This window comes from Pocillopora damicornis, chromosome 10 (assembly GCF_964200805.1).
Source record: "Pocillopora damicornis chromosome 10, jaPocDami1.2, whole genome shotgun sequence".
NCBI classification, from domain to species: domain Eukaryota; kingdom Metazoa; phylum Cnidaria; class Anthozoa; order Scleractinia; family Pocilloporidae; genus Pocillopora; species Pocillopora damicornis.
The window spans coordinates 7,778,430-7,797,773 of record NC_142679.1 but is presented as its reverse complement, the minus strand read 5'-3'; the positions used below and the strand labels follow the sequence as shown (position 1 = coordinate 7,797,773).

The 19,344-nt window shown below is 38.3% G+C and overlaps 1 protein-coding gene and 2 pseudogenes across 2 annotated transcripts in view; 1 reads left to right on the top strand and 2 right to left on the bottom strand.

The window, feature by feature from the left end:
* Positions 1-2,736: 2,736 nt before the first annotated feature.
* LOC149038711 (ATP-dependent DNA helicase PIF1-like) lies at positions 2,737-4,425 on the bottom strand (annotated as a pseudogene).
* Positions 4,426-9,054: 4,629 nt separating this feature from the next.
* Positions 9,055-19,344, top strand: part of LOC149038706 (TNF receptor-associated factor 6-like) — a 33,437-nt gene continuing 23,147 nt past the window's right edge. Inside the window, exon 1 of the mRNA XM_089184027.1 lies at positions 9,055-9,263. Coding sequence (XP_089040153.1) covers positions 9,139-9,263 — 125 coding nt within the window. The 5' untranslated portion in view covers positions 9,055-9,138. The remainder of the gene's footprint in view (positions 9,264-19,344) is intronic.
* Positions 9,699-11,882, bottom strand: LOC149038710 (uncharacterized; annotated as a pseudogene). Its single transcript, XR_016180219.1, has one exon. The product of XR_016180219.1 is annotated as an uncharacterized LOC149038710 (transcript).

Genomic DNA, 19,344 nt, shown 5'->3' with positions numbered 1-19,344 from the left:
TCATTTTTTAGAATTATGATTATTATAAAGCGCGTTTGAGCTCACAGAAAGGGCGCTATATAAAATCTTGTATTATTATTATTATTATAACAGTGCTTGGCAGCTTATGTTTGGTGAGGTCTGTAGGTCATTGAAGCGTAATCCATGGTGTTGCTTCGATTTCTTTATAAATCGGATAGGTTTTGGACATAACCAATAAGAGGTTCTTCTTTTTTCCTTTTTTTTTATCACCGCTTTTGGAACTTGACGGGCTCCAGGAAGACATAATTTCGAGCCAAAATGTTTTATCTGCTACCACAAACAGTTCTTATCTCAGCTCGTGTTGCGCTAATGCAGTTCAGTGTTTGTGCACAAAGTATGTGGTGCTCTGTATCATCCAATCAAAATTGAATCTGAGCACAGCGGGCCCCAGTCTCATTTCCTGATGTTTATTTTTAAATCAATGAATGAGTTGCCAGTAATCGGATCCTTGCGTTTGTACAAAGAGTTCTGGGATCGCCACGGGGCAAACATTGTAACTCGCTGTAAAGGAACGTATGGCGAAAGGTTCTTTTGACGTCCAAAAAAGCGATTTTTGCGGGAGATTATGGCTTTTTCGCCACAGTTTTAAAGATATGTTGATACGAGGGAAGTGTAAGTTTTTGTTGGAATTACTGCGAGATATGTCATAAAAAAATACCGAAAAACTTCTCTCCTTGCGTAGGGTCGATTGTGAAATCGTCATCGCGTAATGGTCTCGAAATATTACAAAGTTAGCCAGGAATCGTTAAGAAATAACTCATTTAAGTCTTTTCAGTTGTATTTATATATGTACAGCCTGTTTTCGTGCTTGTTAACATATTTAATGAACAAATTACGACGTTTGAAAATATACCTCCTTTATAGCCTGCAGTGCAGGCGTAATTTAAGTTAGCGAGTGCTAAGTGATTTCATAACGAATATTATGGCCGCCATCTTTGATTTTAATGGCAGTGGAAGGCTGGGGAGAGGAAAAATTTATACCAAGGGGGCGGTCGACGGGCAAAAATATGGAGAGGGGTGGGGAGTTGGGAGTTCTCTCCTCCCCCGCCCCCTACCCCCACCGTGCACTCTAACTGCAAATCAAAAATGGCCGGTCGAACAAACGATCGTGAGCTTTTGGCGTTAGCTCGCACTTACAAGACGCCTGCACTGCAGGCTACCTCCTTTAAGGAGAGAAGTCTTTGTCCATAGAGATGGAATTATTTTTACCGAGCTGTTGCTCTCAGAAAGGATAAAATAAGCGAGGAAAAACATGAGGAAACATACAAACAACTGGAACGGCTTAGTTGAATTATTCCTTGGTGATTTATAGTTATTTTTTCAAAATGTCGAGCCCATTACGCATGGAGACCTTGCGCATGGAGATAAGTTAATCAGTAGATTTTACTACATATGACATGGTTTTTTAAACAAAAACTTACGCCTCCCTAGTATCAGCATTACCCGAATTCATTTCTGATAAGAGAGCGGCGAAAAAGCGAAAATCTCTCGCTAAAATAGTTTTTTTGGACGTCAGAACAACCGTTCGCCATACATTTTCTGCTAGTGAGTTCCAATGTTTGCCCCGTGGCGATCCCAGAAATCTGTGCGTAAACACAAGGATCCGCGCAGCTAAGAACACTACTGAAACGAGTAGTTGTAAATAGGACCTGAAAAAAATTTCAGGCCCGTACGGGATTTGAACCCATGACCTCTGCGATACCGGTGCAGCGCTCTACCCAAATAATTGGGTACAAAAAATTGGACCCAATTCATGGACCAGCTCCCGGTTGGCTTGTTAGCTCAATTGGTAGAGCGCTGCACCGGTATCGCAGAGGTCATGGGTTCAAATCCCGTACGGGCCTGAAATTTTTTTCAGGTCCTATTTACAACTACTCGTTTCAGTAGTGTTCTTAGCTGCGAGGATCTCCTAATTTCATCTTTCCACCGCAGTGCAAATATGTGAATTTTCATATATCTAAAATCTTCATTCACAAGGATCCGATTACTGACAACTCATTCATTATTGGACAAAAATGTAACGTGATTCTGTTGTCATAATATTCAATTTCTTTTCAATATGTAGTTATGGAGTCGTATCTGATAGTTAATTTGTTGCTGTTAGTGAGTGTATTTCAAGTAATTTTATGGCCTGCTACCCTTGTTTATGTTAGCGTGGACGCAATTTGGAGACAAGAAAACTGATGAATTTGACAAATGACCATCACCGGAAAGAGAGCTTTAGTTCGGAAAGAAAAAATTAACAGACACAACGTTTCAGCACGGCAAATCAGATACTGTGATCTTTATCGCGGACTAGAGGTGAGCTACACTTACTTCTGTCATTCGTAGTATACATATGGATGGCACTACATTTTATGATTGTAAATACTTTAAATTTGTTACTTATAAAAGCAAGTTGATTCATGATAGGTACTTTACCCGATACTGAAATAGCGCACGCCGTTGAATTATTGAATTCTGTGATTTGGTAACATATTTTTAGCAATCACATTCAATATATTAATAAATTTAAATAAATAAATTTGTAGATACTGACATAAATAGCGGTCAGTGAGCGTAAAACCTGATATAGGAGACTTCCAGTTGAAACAAATGTAGCATTGTGAACTGTCTGATTATATCCTAGGGAGGTCGTGAGTTATTTGAGTGGAAAGCTGGATAAATCATGAAAGTAATTAATGTTAAAGTCTCCTAGAATAACATCAATGTTATTTATTTGAAGGATATTGTTAAGGTTTTCAACATACAGCTGTTTGAGTTGTTTTTCCTACATGTTAAAAGAAATGCGATTGTTTTGTTACTCTTGGAGATTATTACAGCAACCATATTACCATTGATCACTGGAAAATATCGGTTTTGCACTATATTAACATGGTGTTTCATACAAATGGCTAAACTTAAATATTTGTCAATTGGGTGGTCTTGCCTGCAAAGTTAATAAGGGTGTAGAGTTTCTCTGATAGCATTATCTGAGTCCTGAGGTAAAAGATGAGTTTCTGTTAAGGCTAAGATATCACATGTTGAGATTTGCATCGTGCTTGATATTAATACAATGTTTTCTCAGGGAATGTATATCCAAGAGACATACTTTAAGGTTTTGAAGATCATAATCTGCATCCATAGTTGAAGGATTGGAGTAGATATTTTGCTGTTGCTGCATTCTGTGATATTCTGCTTGTACTTTTGGATTTGCTCTTACATGTTTGTTTTGTAATTTGTCCAATCACATGTAACCCTTGTATAGATGTTGCTCGGCTTACGGCTACATAAATCTGCCCATAATTGAAATGGTTTTGTCTGTTCAGGTCAAAGCTGACTTTGATCTCATCTAGTGTTAACCCCTGAACTTTGTGTACAGTACATACCCATGCTAATGTGATTAGGAATGGCAGGCTTTGTATCTCTGGTGAAGATGGTTTCCCTGGTCTGAGCTTTATTTTTGCTAGTACATGTTGAATTGCTACAGCACCATTCTCTCTTTCATATTTATCTGTACATTTATCTATAGCTTTTATTCCAGCTTGAGAATCATCAAACTTTACATAAATAACAGATGGTTTGTTTGTGCTTTGATACATATCTATTTTCTTTATAGTGCCCATTCGACCATTGATAAGTCTATAATTGATATCTATATTTGTGGTTAGCATCACCCTAGAATGTTCTTTTACCATATATTGAATATTTCATGGTCTATTAATCCACCTGTTTCTGATCTTCCCCTAGCTAACACTCTGTCAATGTCATGTTTTGTAACATTTGTTGGATATTGATCTGTAGCTTTCACTCTGTAACAGTGTACATACTTAGACACTCAAGATGTGCATTGTTGTGTTGATCTACTGGAGCATTCTCAGCAAAGATATGCAATGCATGTATTGAATAAGTGGAATCTGTCAAAGATAAAGACCTTGATTGAATGCATTTAATATCATCGTCAGTTTGTGCAGTAGTTCTGAATCTATTTAATAATTCAGTGAAAGGCTGGTCATGCTTTTGTCTCATAATTGCAGTTAATTCTATGATTTGAAAAACTGACCAAGGATGAAACAAATTGTAAACATTATTTTTATATTCATCAAATACAGGCTTACTACAGATAGGAAGAAGTTGATATAGATAGTCACCAACAACAATGATACTAAATCCTGCAAACAGCTGGTTGTTTGGTGTGGCAAATATTTCTTTCAGTTGTTGGTGAATGTGCAGTAGAGTGGTGTTTGATACCATAGAGATTTCATCAATGATTATTAGCTTCAAGTCTGACAATGTCATTCTTATTTGTGTTCTTTTTGGGTCTGACATTGATGGAAGAATTTCACCTGATTCTTTTGGTATTGCTAAAGCAGTATGTATTTTAGTACCATTAATATTGATAGAAGCTATACCAGTTGGAGCCATAAGGAATACTATTGGTTTTTCAGGATTGGTTACTACACTCCTAAAGGTCTTTGTAGCAGTGTGATATATTGTTGTAATGAGGTGTGATTTGCCAGTCCCTGCACCTCCTGTAATAAACAAATAGATTGGTTCTACTGAAACTGGTTTTATGCTGTTGATGTTTTTAACTTTGTTTCTACCCCATGACAATACTATGTTGTTTGCAAGGCGTTGCTGAGTGTTTAATGATCACACTGATTGACTTCATCAGTGATGTCTGATGGCCGATTGTAGACTGTTATTACACCTCAAGAATACTGTTCATCTGTTTGTGAGCCAAGATGTTCTGGTGGTTGGTTATTAAATGAATCTTTACTTGATTCATCCTGTATTTGTGATTGTAAGTCTTCATTTTCTTGATCTTTTATAGCATCATATGAATGCATTGTCCTGAGCTCATTATTTTTCATCATCTCCAGTGCTTCAGTGACAGCATCAGAATCTGGTTGAAATATCTTCTTATTATATATGTTCTTTAGGTATGAAAACACCAGAGATGAAAATGAGTAAGATCATTTGAGCTAGTCAGGCCTAACAATTGAAGAGATTTATTTGCCAATTTTGTCTGTCTTAGTTTACTGTAACTGAGTAAGTTAACAAGCACACTCAAATCTAGAACTATGCTGAACTCTAAAAAATGAATAAATTACTTAAACAATAGTTGTTACACATTACAACTCAATTAGTCAAAACTATAACAAAATTCTCAAACATAATTGATTATCACCAGTCTTATTTGTATAGGTTATCACATGATTTTGAGTGCAATTTGGAATAAATAAGTGCAAGTAAGTTTTTTCAAAGACTAACAAAATCACATGAGCCCATAGGGAGAGTACACTTTGTGGTCTTTGAAGTGCTTCCTTATTCCAAATTGCACAAGAAAAATTGTGATTACATATTAATAATATACATTTAAAAAAATATGAGATAGCATATCATAATTGTGTAGAAGCAAAGCAAACCCTGAAAGTGACATAGTGTGTTTGATCAAAACAACCATGTACAATCAAAACAATAATATACAATGATATTTTCACATCTTTAAGGTGCAAAAAAGTTCAAAGTCTGACTAATCAGTTCAAGGAATTGTTCAGTCTGGCTTGTTACTTCTTTGCACTGAATTAACCCTCTCTGCATTGAATTTCCTGAAAACTGCATTTATCTTAGCCAATCAGAACTGAGTAATTTTTCCATGTATTTTATTAGAGCACTAACAAGACAGAGTTATGGAGCAGTTCATGTGTCATGCCTTTGTAATTCGGAGTTTGCACCCTTTTTCAGAAACAAATTTCAAAGACTTTTCTAGAATTCAGATTTTAAGTTTTTTTAAGTTTTTCAGGCTGTTCATTACTTTCCCAAGTTCGTTCCTTGAAAAGTGTCATAGTTATCATTTCCCAACCAAAGAGTTTTAGGGACTCAATTATCTTCACCCTGACACTTGTCTCCCTAGCAATTCAACCAATAGAAACTGGCTGTCATCAGTGTAATCCCTAATGATCATCCACTAACCGTGTTGTTTGCTGTGATTACTGCATTCTGTACTCTGGCCTGTCTAGGAAACAGGGTTATGTGTTTCTGTTTGTCAACATACCCTACAACTACGTCTCAAAATTCATGAAAAATCGATAGCCTAAATTACTCAAGCAATTTTCAGCATATGTAATATAGTATATTGGCATATAGGCATTAGTAAGTCCTCCAAAAATAATCCATCCTCTATTTCTAGCAGCCGGAGTGATGTCTCTGAGAAATGTTCTGTTTTAAGTTCCGGGTGTTAGCGGAAAAGCTGGAGTTGACTTGTTTTGGTTTTAGAAAAATAAATAACAGCTTGGAAAGGACAATGAAGGCGGACAATAGCCTCTGCAGCTTGACTGTTGTTTTCTCTTTCCTTTTATAAGAATGTTATTGCATTTACCCAAGTAGTTAACAGACAACAAACGGCCTAATAAGCAATACTGTGTTCAAACTGGATGAGAAGTTGAAGAGCGTTTGATCAAATGATCAACAGCACTCTCGAGGCTGGCCCACAAACGGTACTTTGATAGATTATAAGATAAAAGCAATCAAGGGCCTTTGGTCGAAAACAGTAACTTAAACACTGTATAAAAATACAATATTAAAGCAGAGGCAAACACAAATATTGATTTCATGCTTACAATGTGACTTACACTTTGTACGAAGTACTGTATTCAAATCCCCTCCACTTGAGTGTATGGAGGAGATTTGCTGCCAAAAGAGACTTACTAGCTGCCAAATCAATAATTTTCATTTTTACAGTACATTTCAAACTTCCCATTCTGGAACAAAGAGAGAAAAGGAAAAGAAGGCTGACCCTCACAACCCACTCGAAAAATGTGTCGCAATGTCTTTCCAGGGTTAAAGAACAAGGATCGATTATTGGCAACTCATTGATTGGGGTTTCCCCTTGATTTGAATGTACAAAAATTCTATGTATCAGTGAGCCACTGTGGAATCACTTCATAGGTATGTTTTCATGCTCTGCAGTCTTGTTCATGTGATTAGTAGGATCTTGATTTACTCAGAAAACACTACCAGCCAGAGAGCAGCTAATCTATGTGAAGTAAGCTTGAAGTCATTGACATCATTGTGTTTTAAATGAATTTCAAGTAAATAAATTTTAAACTTGTCTGATTTTTATTTTCTTTGGTTGTGGATTTATTTCTATACAATTCAAACCAGTTTCAGATGAATTTGACTTGAAATTCATTTTAGACTTGAACATGTCAACCAGATTTACTAAAGTTTGCTTTGTAATACCCGGTACTCTACATAAGTAGTTTCTCAGAAAGGAACAGTCTCAATTTTCATGATATTTATGTTTGATTAGAAGTATTGTTGACAAGGCCAACCACTGTCTGAAATACTAAAATCAAGTCATCTTTAGGTAGTCATAGGATAATTAGTCATGGGATAATTAGTCATAGGATAATTAGTCATAGGATAATTAGTCATAGGATTATTAGTCATAGCATACAATTAAATAAATGAAATTAACCTCTGCCTGTGTTATTTATCGTATCTTTTAATAAAAATTGCTATGATTGAAAAGAAATCAAACCTCTCTTTATTGAACACCAACCAGAAATCCTTTGCTTATTCCCTAATAATTCCTGCTTTAGTTTCAGCTGATTTGCTATAGTCATTTGATGCTCATAGCTTGTGTGCTGACTATCAAATAAGCAGTGGTTGGTACACAATCAAGGAACAAGAAGGTGTTCTTGAAAAAAAGTGATTTCAGCGTAGTATAAGACTAAAATGGAATGCCCAAAAAGTAAAATGCAAAGCAGACTGTAATAAAAATTGGGCAAAGTTGATTTAATATCCAAGTACTTCAGGTATTTTCTAAGCCCCCTAAGGTTCTACCAGTTAGAGATTTGCACTAAAATAAGGAAGAACAAAATGTTAAGGTATTCATGAAAAAAGTGATTCCAAGGAGTATAAGACTAATTTAGAGTGCAGAAAGTGTAAAATGCGGAGCAAACCGCACTAAAAAATGGGGCAAAGTTGACCAAATATGCAAGCTGTACCTCTAGCCGGTAGTCTTTCCAAAGCCTCCTGTTATCCTACTAGCTAGAGGTGTAATACCAAGTAAAAGAAAATAAATGGAAACGTATTCTTTAAAAAAGTGATTTAAAGTGTAAGACAAATTTGAGTACAGAAAGTAAAATGTGAAGCTAACCATAGTGAAGATTGGGCAAAGTCGACTAGTATGTAAGCTGTACTTCTAGGTGATAGTATTTGAGATCCTAACAGCTAGAGGTATAAGACAAAATAAAAAAAAAAAATGTAAATGTGCTCTTGTAAAAAGTGATTCCATGAAGTATAACACTAAGTCGGAATGCAGGAAAGTCAAATGTGGAGCAAACCATGGTAAAATTGGGGCAAAGTCGACTAAATATGCAAGCTGTACCTCTAGCCGGTAGTATTTGGAGCTCTGACGAAGGTCTAAAGTAAACGTCATGATCCGCATTTTAACTCTTTACGGTGGCCAACGTTTTCAACTCAGTTTTTAACACTAAATTACCTGCTATCCCGACCGGGATACAATTATTGCGCAGTTGTTGTTACCCGCGCACCGAATACAACAGCGCATGAGTGTTTAAGGGAAAGTATAAAAACTTGATCAGATACATCACTATGCGCAGAACAATGAAATAACAACTTCCTTGATGAACAATCAAATATATGATAAAAGAGAGATGTCAATTTTGAGCGAAGAAACGCTTCTTGAAAGTGGTAAGTTAACAAAGGTACATGTTAATGTAGATTCTAGTTACCCGCAGGTATTTATGTCTTTCTGCACTGGCGGTTGTGCCCGTTCTTTAAGAGACATTTATGTATTGCTATCCTTCATCTCCGAAGCATTTTCATCGATAAACAAGTTGTGACGTGTACATTTCCTTGTATGGCCTTTATAATTATCCAACCCTGGTTGTGTCTGCGTCGATTTGAAACACTGTTTTGCAAGCTGAAATTGGGATCTTTTAAGTTGTACTCAAAATGATTATTATTGTCCTACTGACCTTTGAATGTACTTTCACTGCAGTGAAAACCATGACACAAATTCTTCTGCTGTTTCTCTGCTGGGTTTCTCAAAGGAAGCACCAAGTGGGCTGGCATGGATTCCCTTTTAGAACAAAACGGTTGATTATGGGATCCTTTATAGAGTTCTTTATGATGAATCAACAAAATTCCAGGTCACGTTATTACACACCGACATCAACGAATTCTCTTTCTTTGATACGTGTTTCGAATTCAGGCAAAGGTTCAGACAGGTCAGTGTCTTCTTCTCTGCTCCCGAACAACTGGCTTCCCCATAATCTTTCTTTATATGAGAAAAAAAAGTTTTCAGATAACCAATTAAGCTATTGTTGTTTAATTAACGAAAGGTTTCCATGTAAATCGATTTTGTACTTTCTCTGTTGACCTCTAACTTTTGAAGAACTCAACTTCTTTCTCAGTTCGGTCGGCCACTTCCGAATCCTCGTCGTCTGCCGACTGTATGGGTCGTTTTTATACTTCCGAATAATTTGCTTCTAGTAGGGCCTGAATCATTGGTACAGCACCAGGAAGAAAAATAGGTCCGCAATGCGAACGTGTGCCCAGGGAAAGAGATAGCTTGATAGCGGGTAGGGAGTGGACATGACGTGACAAATTCTATGTGTTCATGGCCACCATTAATGAATGGGAAAATTCGAAGTTATGTATTAGTGTCAACCTTTGACAACCTAGAAATCAGTCTAACATGCTCTTTATTTATTGAGTCATTTTGAGAGACTCTTGTGCTTCTTTGGTGTTTTGCTTGTCTTCTAAGGCCGTTTCCATCTCCTTACCGAGAGGTTTGTTTGGAATGAGCATGTTTGTATTTGTAAAGCTATTCTAACAATTATTATGGGGGAAGTGGTAACTTATTTATTTTTTGGGTGGTGTTTGAAGTGGTGAACTCAGTGTAATACTGGTCGATTCCCAGCCTCATCCCAGCCTCATCCCCAGCCCGAGGCTAGTAGATTCCATTTGCAACAAAATTTGCTTGAATGGAGTAGACTGTTCCACAATGTTGTATTTTTCTTTTATTGGAAAATAACAATTGTAATACATGTATAATGCTTATGATTATTTGTGAAAATTAGATGGAGAAGGAATAATGCATTAACATGAGGCTTGAATGTAACCATAATAAAATAACAGGATAGGGAACAAAACCAAACAAGATGGAATGTTGCTGATTTAATATGTTGCTATGGGCGTCTATTGTGGCGAGAACTAAACATTATATGGCCAGTAAGGTACTTGTATAGTACTAACAAATTATTATCATTTGTTTTGTAAACAGTGGGAGAAGGTAATCATAACAGCAATGAACATCAATGTAATAAAGTTGAGAACAGAACAAAAACAACAAGAACATCTAATGAAATAATTAGTGCTTAAAACAACCCCTAACAAAGAGAGTATTTTATGGTGCTAGAAACTCAGACAACTGTATATTGTTTTGTTTGTCATTGCACCATTACAGACAATCAACAATTGTTTTTTTCTGTCAAGTTACTAGAATTAATCTCAGTGGCCAAAGGAGAAGTAACTCCTCAAACGACAACATGCAGTAACATTATCATTGTGCTATAGCTAAGCTGACAAAAACTGAGAAATAATTTTGGATGCTTTATCCACAATCATTTTTTGAGGTCCAGCATGTAGCAGTTGTTTTTCAACACTTTAATGTCAACATCTGATAAGGCTGTGTCACATTTGATATTGTTTAAAAAGCTCTGGACAGCATCATTGAAAGCTGTGTATGTTGCTATTTTCTCCCCAACTTTAATGACAAGCTGGCAAACAAGTTTGGTCTTTAGCAAAGAAAATAAAGTCGTTATCTGACAATTAGAGCATGTTACGGTGTCATCAGTAAAATTGACTCTTCTTACTTTCTGCTGCAAACTATACAAGAACAATGTTGGCAAACATCAGCACCAATGCAAGTTCCTGGTACAAGATAATCATGCAATTGTGGAGTAGTTAGATTAACATTTGGTATGTCACTGATTTGTGTTATTTTAGTGAACTCATTGGTGTTTACAAACCTAGAGTCATCAAAAATCTTTATTTTACAGTTTTCTGTGGTAAGATTTTCCTGCCTTCACTTTGTCTATGGTTTCTTCCCATAGAACTAGTTTTACTGAATTGGTTTCATTGGCAACTACGCAGTCTGCTTTGTACCTTGTTCTTTCCCTGTGAACAATGGCTTGCTTATTTTCAGACTTTGTTGATATCTTTACTTTGATATCAACGGTCCCATAAGGGTTTGCATCTAGAACTTGACTGATAGTGTAGAATCTGTTACTGAAAGATTCCTTGAATGGGAATTGCAGAGTGGTTGTAGTGACCTTGAATTTCTTGGAAATGGTGTATTAGTAGATGACGAGAATCTTTTTTAGGAAGATAATTGGGCCCAACTATCTTGACTGGTGATTTTTTCTGCTGTAACTGGTGCAAAGTGACACGCTTTTCTGGGGAAAAGCAGACAGCACGAACTGCTTCATTTTCTGAAGTTTGTGATTTTAAGTCAAAATACTTTGTGGTTGTGTTTGATGCTGTCTTTATTGTACTTAGGAGCTGTTTTGTTTTTGGCAGATCATTTGGGATCTGCTGCATTATTTTTTTCTTGAGTTCTGAAGAGTTTGCATCAATGACACTATCTTGGGCTTTTATTTTGTACTTGGAGCCTTGTTTGTATAAACAAGGGTACATCCTGTAAATGATTCAAATTAGTTTCTGTGAATAATCTCTCACGTAGCTTTAGAAAATCATTTTCTGTGTGTTTGCCTTCTTTGAATCTGTTTGAAATTTCTGCAAATACTTTGCTTTCTTTTTGTCTCATGATCTCATGTAGTTCAAACAATTTAAAGTATTCCTGCTCTAAATTTAAAGAAAGTACACCCTACTTAAAATCATCAGTGTCCTTAAAATTGTAACCATCCATCACATGCTAAAGTTGAAAGTCACCAATTTCAACAATAATGACACCACCAAAATCTTGATTACTCCCCTTAGTATCTTTTAACCTGTTGTTTATTTGTATGTTGAACATGCTGTTTCTTACCATTGAAATCTCATCTAAAGCCCTCTAAGATTAGATCTTAGAGTATTTAGTCTACTATAATCCAAATGCTTGTAATTTTTAAAGACTGGCTTGCTGGTATTGCAAAGGCACTGTGAATTGTGTTGCCTTTGATATTAAAAGCTGCTTTCCCAGTGGGTGCTAGCAACATAACTTTCACTTAGTGAAAGTCATCTCCAGCTGACAAGTTGAGAAATTTTAGAGCAGCCTGATCAAGTGCTTTTGTAAGGTGTGATTTTCCAATACCTGCTCCCCCACTTAGGAAAGAGTAGAATGGTTTGTCTGAGGTTTTTATGAGATGTAAGATATGATAAAAAAATTCTTTTTGCTCTTTATTCAGCTTCAGAACCATTTCCCTGTAGTCTTCATCAGCTATTTCATTTAGAATAAAAGGCTTACAGGTTGCTGAAGTAGAAGGAATTCCAACATCATTTGAGAAGTCATAATGTTCATGAAAGTCAGTATGTAGGTCTAGAGTGCCTTCAGCCTCATCTTGAATTTCAGTGTGTTCTGTGTTTGGTACTACTTGTCCTAAATCAAGCTCATCTTTATTTTCTTTTAATATATCTAACTGTTCCTGAGTCTGTGATAGCTCTTCACTACAAACAGCATACTGGTTCATTTGTTCATCAATGGCATCTTTCAAAAGTAAAAAGTGTTCTTGAAATGATGATGCATTTGCTATCAGATCAACTTCTTTGTTTCTCCATGTAGTAAAAAGCATCATTAACTCCCAAAAGTGTTTTTCTGGATGTGATTCTTTATTAAACCAAACACTTCTAATGATTCTGGCTTTTGCTGGTTTTTGTTTTGAACTTTCATTCAAAATGTCATCATCATTATGATTGTCATCATTTATTGTTTCTAAAGGAAGACCATCAGTATCTACTAAAGGTGATTTCTTTACAAAAGGCTTACGATTTGAATCATACCATGCTACCCAGTCTGCTACTGTAACATGCTCTAGACTAGGTCTTTGAATGTACCTTTTTTAAGGGCTGCTAGAGTGTACATCATCAGCATCATCTTCCAACTGTTCAATTTCATTCATAGGTTTTAACAGTTGAACTCTTTCCGTTGGTGGTGAGGTGTTAATAAAATTAATGTGACTTGACAACTTGATTTTCTCATAGGAAGGTGGAGAGCTATGTAAACTGCTTCTTGAGCACTAATCTCAACACTGTTAAGAAATGTGTTTCCAATGTCTTACTTGTTGTTTTATGGTAGAGTTATTTTCTCTAGCTTCATCACATGTTTTTCTCAAAAGTTCACTCATTCCTTTTTGTGCTTTTGATATATATGATACAATATACATAGCACAGGCATAAACATCAAGCACAAACTGTATATTTGCTCTCCGGGCACTAAGACAAGCAGGATTATAGTTGTTGACTCTCAGTTCACTTGGACTCATTTTTTAAATATGGTTGGAGCATTAAGACAAGAAGAAACAGCAAGCAATTATTTTCTGTTATATTTAAGTCATTAAGCAGCTGATCAAATGTGATTCCCTTCCCCTCCTTCAAATCATTCAAGTGTTTATTTATAGCTTTCTGAGATTCCTTGTGATTTTTTATTTCATTGGCAGACATATTCCCAATTAAAGGATATAGAATTTTAGTTGATCTCATGGGAGGTTGAGGAAAATTGAATCTGCATTCCCTCTTTGCTTTCTTTTTGCAAGTGTGAGAATGTCCATGAATTTGCCTGTTTACAAGGTTACGCAACTCAATGTTGTTGGAGGGTTTTTGACAGCTTATAATATTATCTATGAAAGCAGTGATGGCATCATCCCCATCCACTCCAAACACTGGAGCATCTTTGAGCCAGATTAGCATGTGGATATGAGGTGAGCCATGCTGCTGGTACTCAACTTGGTAAAACCAGTCGGAAATTTGGCCAAAGGGTAGGGCATTGGTCATCAGAAACTTATAAAGAAATTGATTAAACTGTTAATCAAAATGTCTTGCACATGTAACAGGGTCACTTTAAATTAATCTGCACTTTTCCTCCCAGTTAAAGTTCTCCAATTCAATATTGGTGTATTGCTTATTGTCTACTAGCTGACCAAGAATTCTAAGATGATTCCACTGAGTTTCAGCAGATGGAAAACTGCAAAACAATGTAGCTGTGCCAAGTTGACAGATCATTGCAAAGAGATCTTCTTTAGCTTTTTCAAAGTAGGGGGCAAGCCTCTTAATGCCTATAGACATTTAAATCATTCATCAATCGTTCTAAATTTCCAGGTTGCTTGAAATATCCAGCTGTTAAAGGCATTTTGTTACCTTTGGTTTTTCTCAGTGCAATCTGTGACATTCCTAAAAGGGTTTTCATTTGCAGCTTCTTGGTTTTAAAAAATATATTTTCCATACACATAGCACACCTTCTGTCTGAACTTCTTCATTCTGATTTACAAATGTTGCGATAATTAATTTTCACAAGTCTTTTTTCATTTCCTGGTCTTGGTTCACCAAGAAATATACCCGGATATGCTAATTCCTCACAAAATTTGTCTTTAAATATACTTTGAGGTCTGCTGCCTTCCCCAGGTGCAATATTGAGAATATGTTCATGTTCACGTTCACTGTCTTCAACAAAATTTGTTGCTGTTAACATTGTATCAGTAACACCTGCTATGATTTCTGCCTCATCTTCACTCCACTCATCATCACTAGAACATTTCAGCTTCTGTGCATTGATGCTTTGAGAATTGCCTAAAATGTTGTCTTTTCCCAAGCACTCTTGAAAGTCCTCAGTACTATCATTTAGTTTCCACTCCTCACTGAAGGTTATACCTTCCTCTTTATAAAGAGAACTGTTGATTGAAAGCCACTTAGCTGCTTAAAAAAACCTTATGTGGTCTGACATTCAAAGACAAAGCTGAACTTTTATATTTTAACTTCCTCTTTAACTGAACTTTAATGGTTCCACTTGTATTTTCAACTCTTGGTAAAATGTGAACAGTATCAGTTATATCTGCAGGGGCATTAACAACATTGCCACTTATTTTTAATTGTTTACCTCTTGGAGCTTGTAATAGTTTAAAATATGACACTGTGGTGTCTTTGACGTATTGACTGTACAACTCCGTTTTGTAACAACAACGTAATCTTTATTGTGTTTTATATCGTCTTACCACATGCTCTCTCCGCTACTATATCCCATAATAATAATGAACATACGGGACACTACATCTCCCCCTAAGTTATTAAAAAAAACAACCAAGTAATAAAGTACTCGAAAAGAAAGTTCAGAGTCTCTTATTTTCTTCTGAATAATTTTAAACTAGGCGCGTACATAATCTTGCATCCAGGAGGGCGCTCGCTTGGCACGCACAGGGCGCGAAGCAACTGAAGGTAAGGGGCTAGATACGGCTTCAGATGTATCTGTTGCTGATTGACTAGAACTGAGATTTGGCTCATCCTGTCGGGGTTGCGCTGGTTGCTCGGCTAGGCATGGCTGTGGATCTATTTCTGCTTTTTTAACAGTCCCAGGATCCATAAACTTTTTCGTATGAGCAATGTTGCGCATCTTATTGTTCCCGTTTGTGTCTTGTAAAATGACAGCATTTCCATCTTTACGAGTGACAATGTAAGGTTCTGGCTCATAGTTTGGTGAGAGCTTGTTTTCACGTGTCTGCTTTAACAGTACCTTGTCACCCTCCTCAATATTGCTGTGTTTGGCTCCTCGTGTTCTGTCTGCATACTCTTTCTGGCTGAGTTTTGCACGAGTGTCTCTCTCTCTCAACAACTGTTGCCAATATGCTTCAGTTGCACGGTCTTTGGAGAATTCGACTCGTGGAAGTTTGTCACGCAGTTTCCTCCCCATCAGTAGTTCTGCAGGTGATAATCCAGTAACAGTGTGTGGGGTAACTCTATATTGGAAGAGGAAGTTCTCAAGAGCCTTTTTCCAATCCTTTCCTTCGACGCGTGCAATTCGCACTATCTTCAAAATTGTTTCATTTGCGCGTTCTACCTCTCCGTTGCTCTGTGGCCAATAGGGTATGCCCTTCTTGTGGTCTATTCCCAGGTATTCTAGGAAGCCCTCAAATTCCTTTGACGCAAATGGTGGTCCGTTGTCACTGCGCAGAGTTTCTGGTAGTCCATGTGTTCTGAAAATAGCTTCCATGCTTTTTATCACATGTCGGGCATCTGTCTTCTTTAGGAGAATAGCCTCCAGCCAACGAGAATAATAGTCGACAGCAACTAAAAGGTGTTCACCGTTTGAGATTTCAAGAAGGTCCACTGAGATCTCCTGCCAGGGTCCATCAGGTAGACTGCTTGACCTCACAGGCTCTGGTTTTGATCTTGGTCCCACAAGTTGACAGGGGTGGCATGAACGTATGGCATCCTCCACCTGTTTGTCCATTTGTGGCCACCACACTTTTTCCCGCAACCTGGCTTTAGTACGGACCATGCCCTGATGACCTTCGTGTGCCAACATGATGGTTTGTTTCCACAGGCTCTGAGGCATTACAATGCGAGTCCCTCTCATCACTACTTGTCCTACTACCCACAGTTCTTCCTTAACTGCTTTGTAGGTGGTGCCTGACAATTGGGTCCAGTCACCAGTGATCACAGCTTTGTGCACTATCCGTAAAGTTGGATCATTTGCTGTGGCAGTCTCAACTTGCTTCGGCAACAAAGCGGCTGGTATTGCTGCACTTGCCACGCTGTATGCAAAATCTTCCGTCTTTCTGGTGTCGTCATCTTGAGTTGAGCCAATAGGCAGGCGGCTGAGGACGTCTGCCGGATTATCTTTGCCTGGTATGTGCGTCAGCGTGTATTGAAATTGCTGCAAGTATAGGAGCCACCTTTCTATCCGGGCGGATGGAGGCTTCGACTTTGTACCGAGTACTGTGACTAGCGGCTTATGGTCAGTGCGGACTTCGAATTTAATTCCATACAGGTACAGGTAAAACTTCTCGCAAGCCCATCTGACAGCTAGAGCTTCTCTTTCGAACTGGGAGTACCTTGTTTCAACGTTGCTAAGCTTTCGGCTAGCGTAATATATTGGCCTGTAGGTCCCGTCTCGTTGTTTTTGCTCCAGAACTGCTCCAACTCCAACAGGAGAAGCATCAGTTGTGAGCCGTGTTGTGGCACCTTGCCTGTGGTAGGCCATCACTGGTGCTCTGGTTAGCAGGCCCTTGATTTCTTGAAAGGCTTTTTTTTCTTTTGGACCCCAGTGCCACTTAACATCTTTGCCGGTTAGGTCCCACAATGGACTTGATATGGTTGCAAAGTTTGGGATGAACTTCGCACAAAACTGAACTGAACCGAGAAAGCTTCTTACTTCAGACTGGTTTTGGGGCGTTGGTGCTTTAACGATAGCTTCCACTCGTTCACTGGAGACTTTTAATCCCTCGCCAGAGAGTACATCACCCATGTAAACCATGCTGCTAACACCAATTTCACATTTGTCATAATTCAAGGTGAGGTTTGATTCTTCCAGTTTACGCATGACCCTGTCTAAATTCTCATCATGTTCTTTGTCGTCTGCCCCTACGACTCGCAGGTCATCATGGAGATTGTAGGCACCCGGGCAGCATTTAATTACTTGCCACACGATCTGCTGGAATTTTTCTGTGGCCATGTTCACGCCAAAAAGCAGGCGTTTGTACCTGTATAAACCATCAGGCGCAGCAAATGTTGTGATATCCCGAGAGTCTGGATGTAGCTCAATTTGGTGGAAGGCCATATTTAGATCTAGCTTTGAGAAAACTTTGGCATAGGAGACTTCTTGGAGTGTCTCTTCAACTGTTGGTACTGGGTGCTTCTCCCGTACGATGGCCTGATTTGCTTGCCTCATATCAAGACATATCCTGATGTCACCATTAGGCTTCTCCACCACAACCAAGGGGTTCACCCAGCTGGTTGGTCCCTCCACCTTTTCAATGACATCAAGTTTGAGTAGTTCCTCTAGCTTTTCGGTGACCTTAGCTCTTCTACTAAAAGGGATTCTGCGTAGTGGCTGAGCGACTGGTTGGACACTCTCATCAATGTGGAGTTTTAGCTGATATCCTTTGAGCTTGCCGAGGCCTTGAAATACTTTTGGAAATTTGGACTTCAGAAGGGCTTTTCGGTCAAGACTGTTTGTGAGGCTTTCCATGCTATCAGATTTGACATCACAGCTATTAATGGACACGCCTACCCTTAACACGCCCAGCAATTCGGAGGCCTCGCGACCAAGTAGCGTCGCTGCCTTACCGCACATTACATAAAATTCAGTATACAGGGATTTGTGGGTCTGTGGTACTTGTACGTTAAAAAAGTATTTCCCTTTAAGCTGGAGAGGCTGTACAGAAGCATAAGCATAAACTCTCTTATTGCAGTCCAACAATCTAGCCTTGCCCCCCGATACAAAATTAAACATTTCCTCTGACATTAAATTACAGCTAGCACCAGAGTCTATAACAATGTTTACAAGCTTATCTTCAATCATGAGTTCCATGGTGTTCTCTCCATCCGTGCTCCCGGTGCTGAACACGTAGAAGTCATCACTGTTTACGCGCTCGTCTGCACTCGCGTCTTCGCACACGTTGTGTACATCACGTTGCTCCTTTGAATTTCCTCCTCTTCGTCCACGGCTAGGTTTTGTTCGTGGGTTTCCGCGACCACGACTTGAACTTTGGCTGGGGTCTCGTCCTTTATTCTGCTTGGAGTGGCAGCACACTTCAAAATGACCGATGTGCCCGCACTTTCCGCATTTGTGGTCACGTGAGCGACGGCATTCTTTCGCGAAATGACCCACTTTATCGCACCGCCAACATTTTCCCCCTTGTTTTGGATCACGGGACAAGCTGTTTACGTGGCTTTCGGGAATGAGGATAAGCGCTTCTTTGTCATGATACTGGCTAACGATTTCCATGAGTTTGCTGAGAGGCAGTGTTTCCTCATGGTACAATTTTGACTTGAGATTTTTGTCCTTCAGAAAAGAAATGGCGCGATCTCTCACCTGGTTGTCCCTTTCGCCCTCGTAGTCACAATGTTCTGCTAGTTTCTGCAGGCGAGTAATAAAATTGTTGACGGTTTCACCAGGTAATGGAGTAGCCGCTAAAAATATTTGTCTGGCCATTGGGGCGTTCTTTTTGAGCTTGAAGTGTTCTGAAAGGCAGTCCATAGCTTTTTTGTAATCTTTCGCTTCGCCTCGTGTTGTAGCAGGAATGGAATTATTGAAAACATCTCGGACTTTGGGGCCGGCTAGGTGAAGTAGTAGTGCTCTTTTTTGTGTGGGGTCGC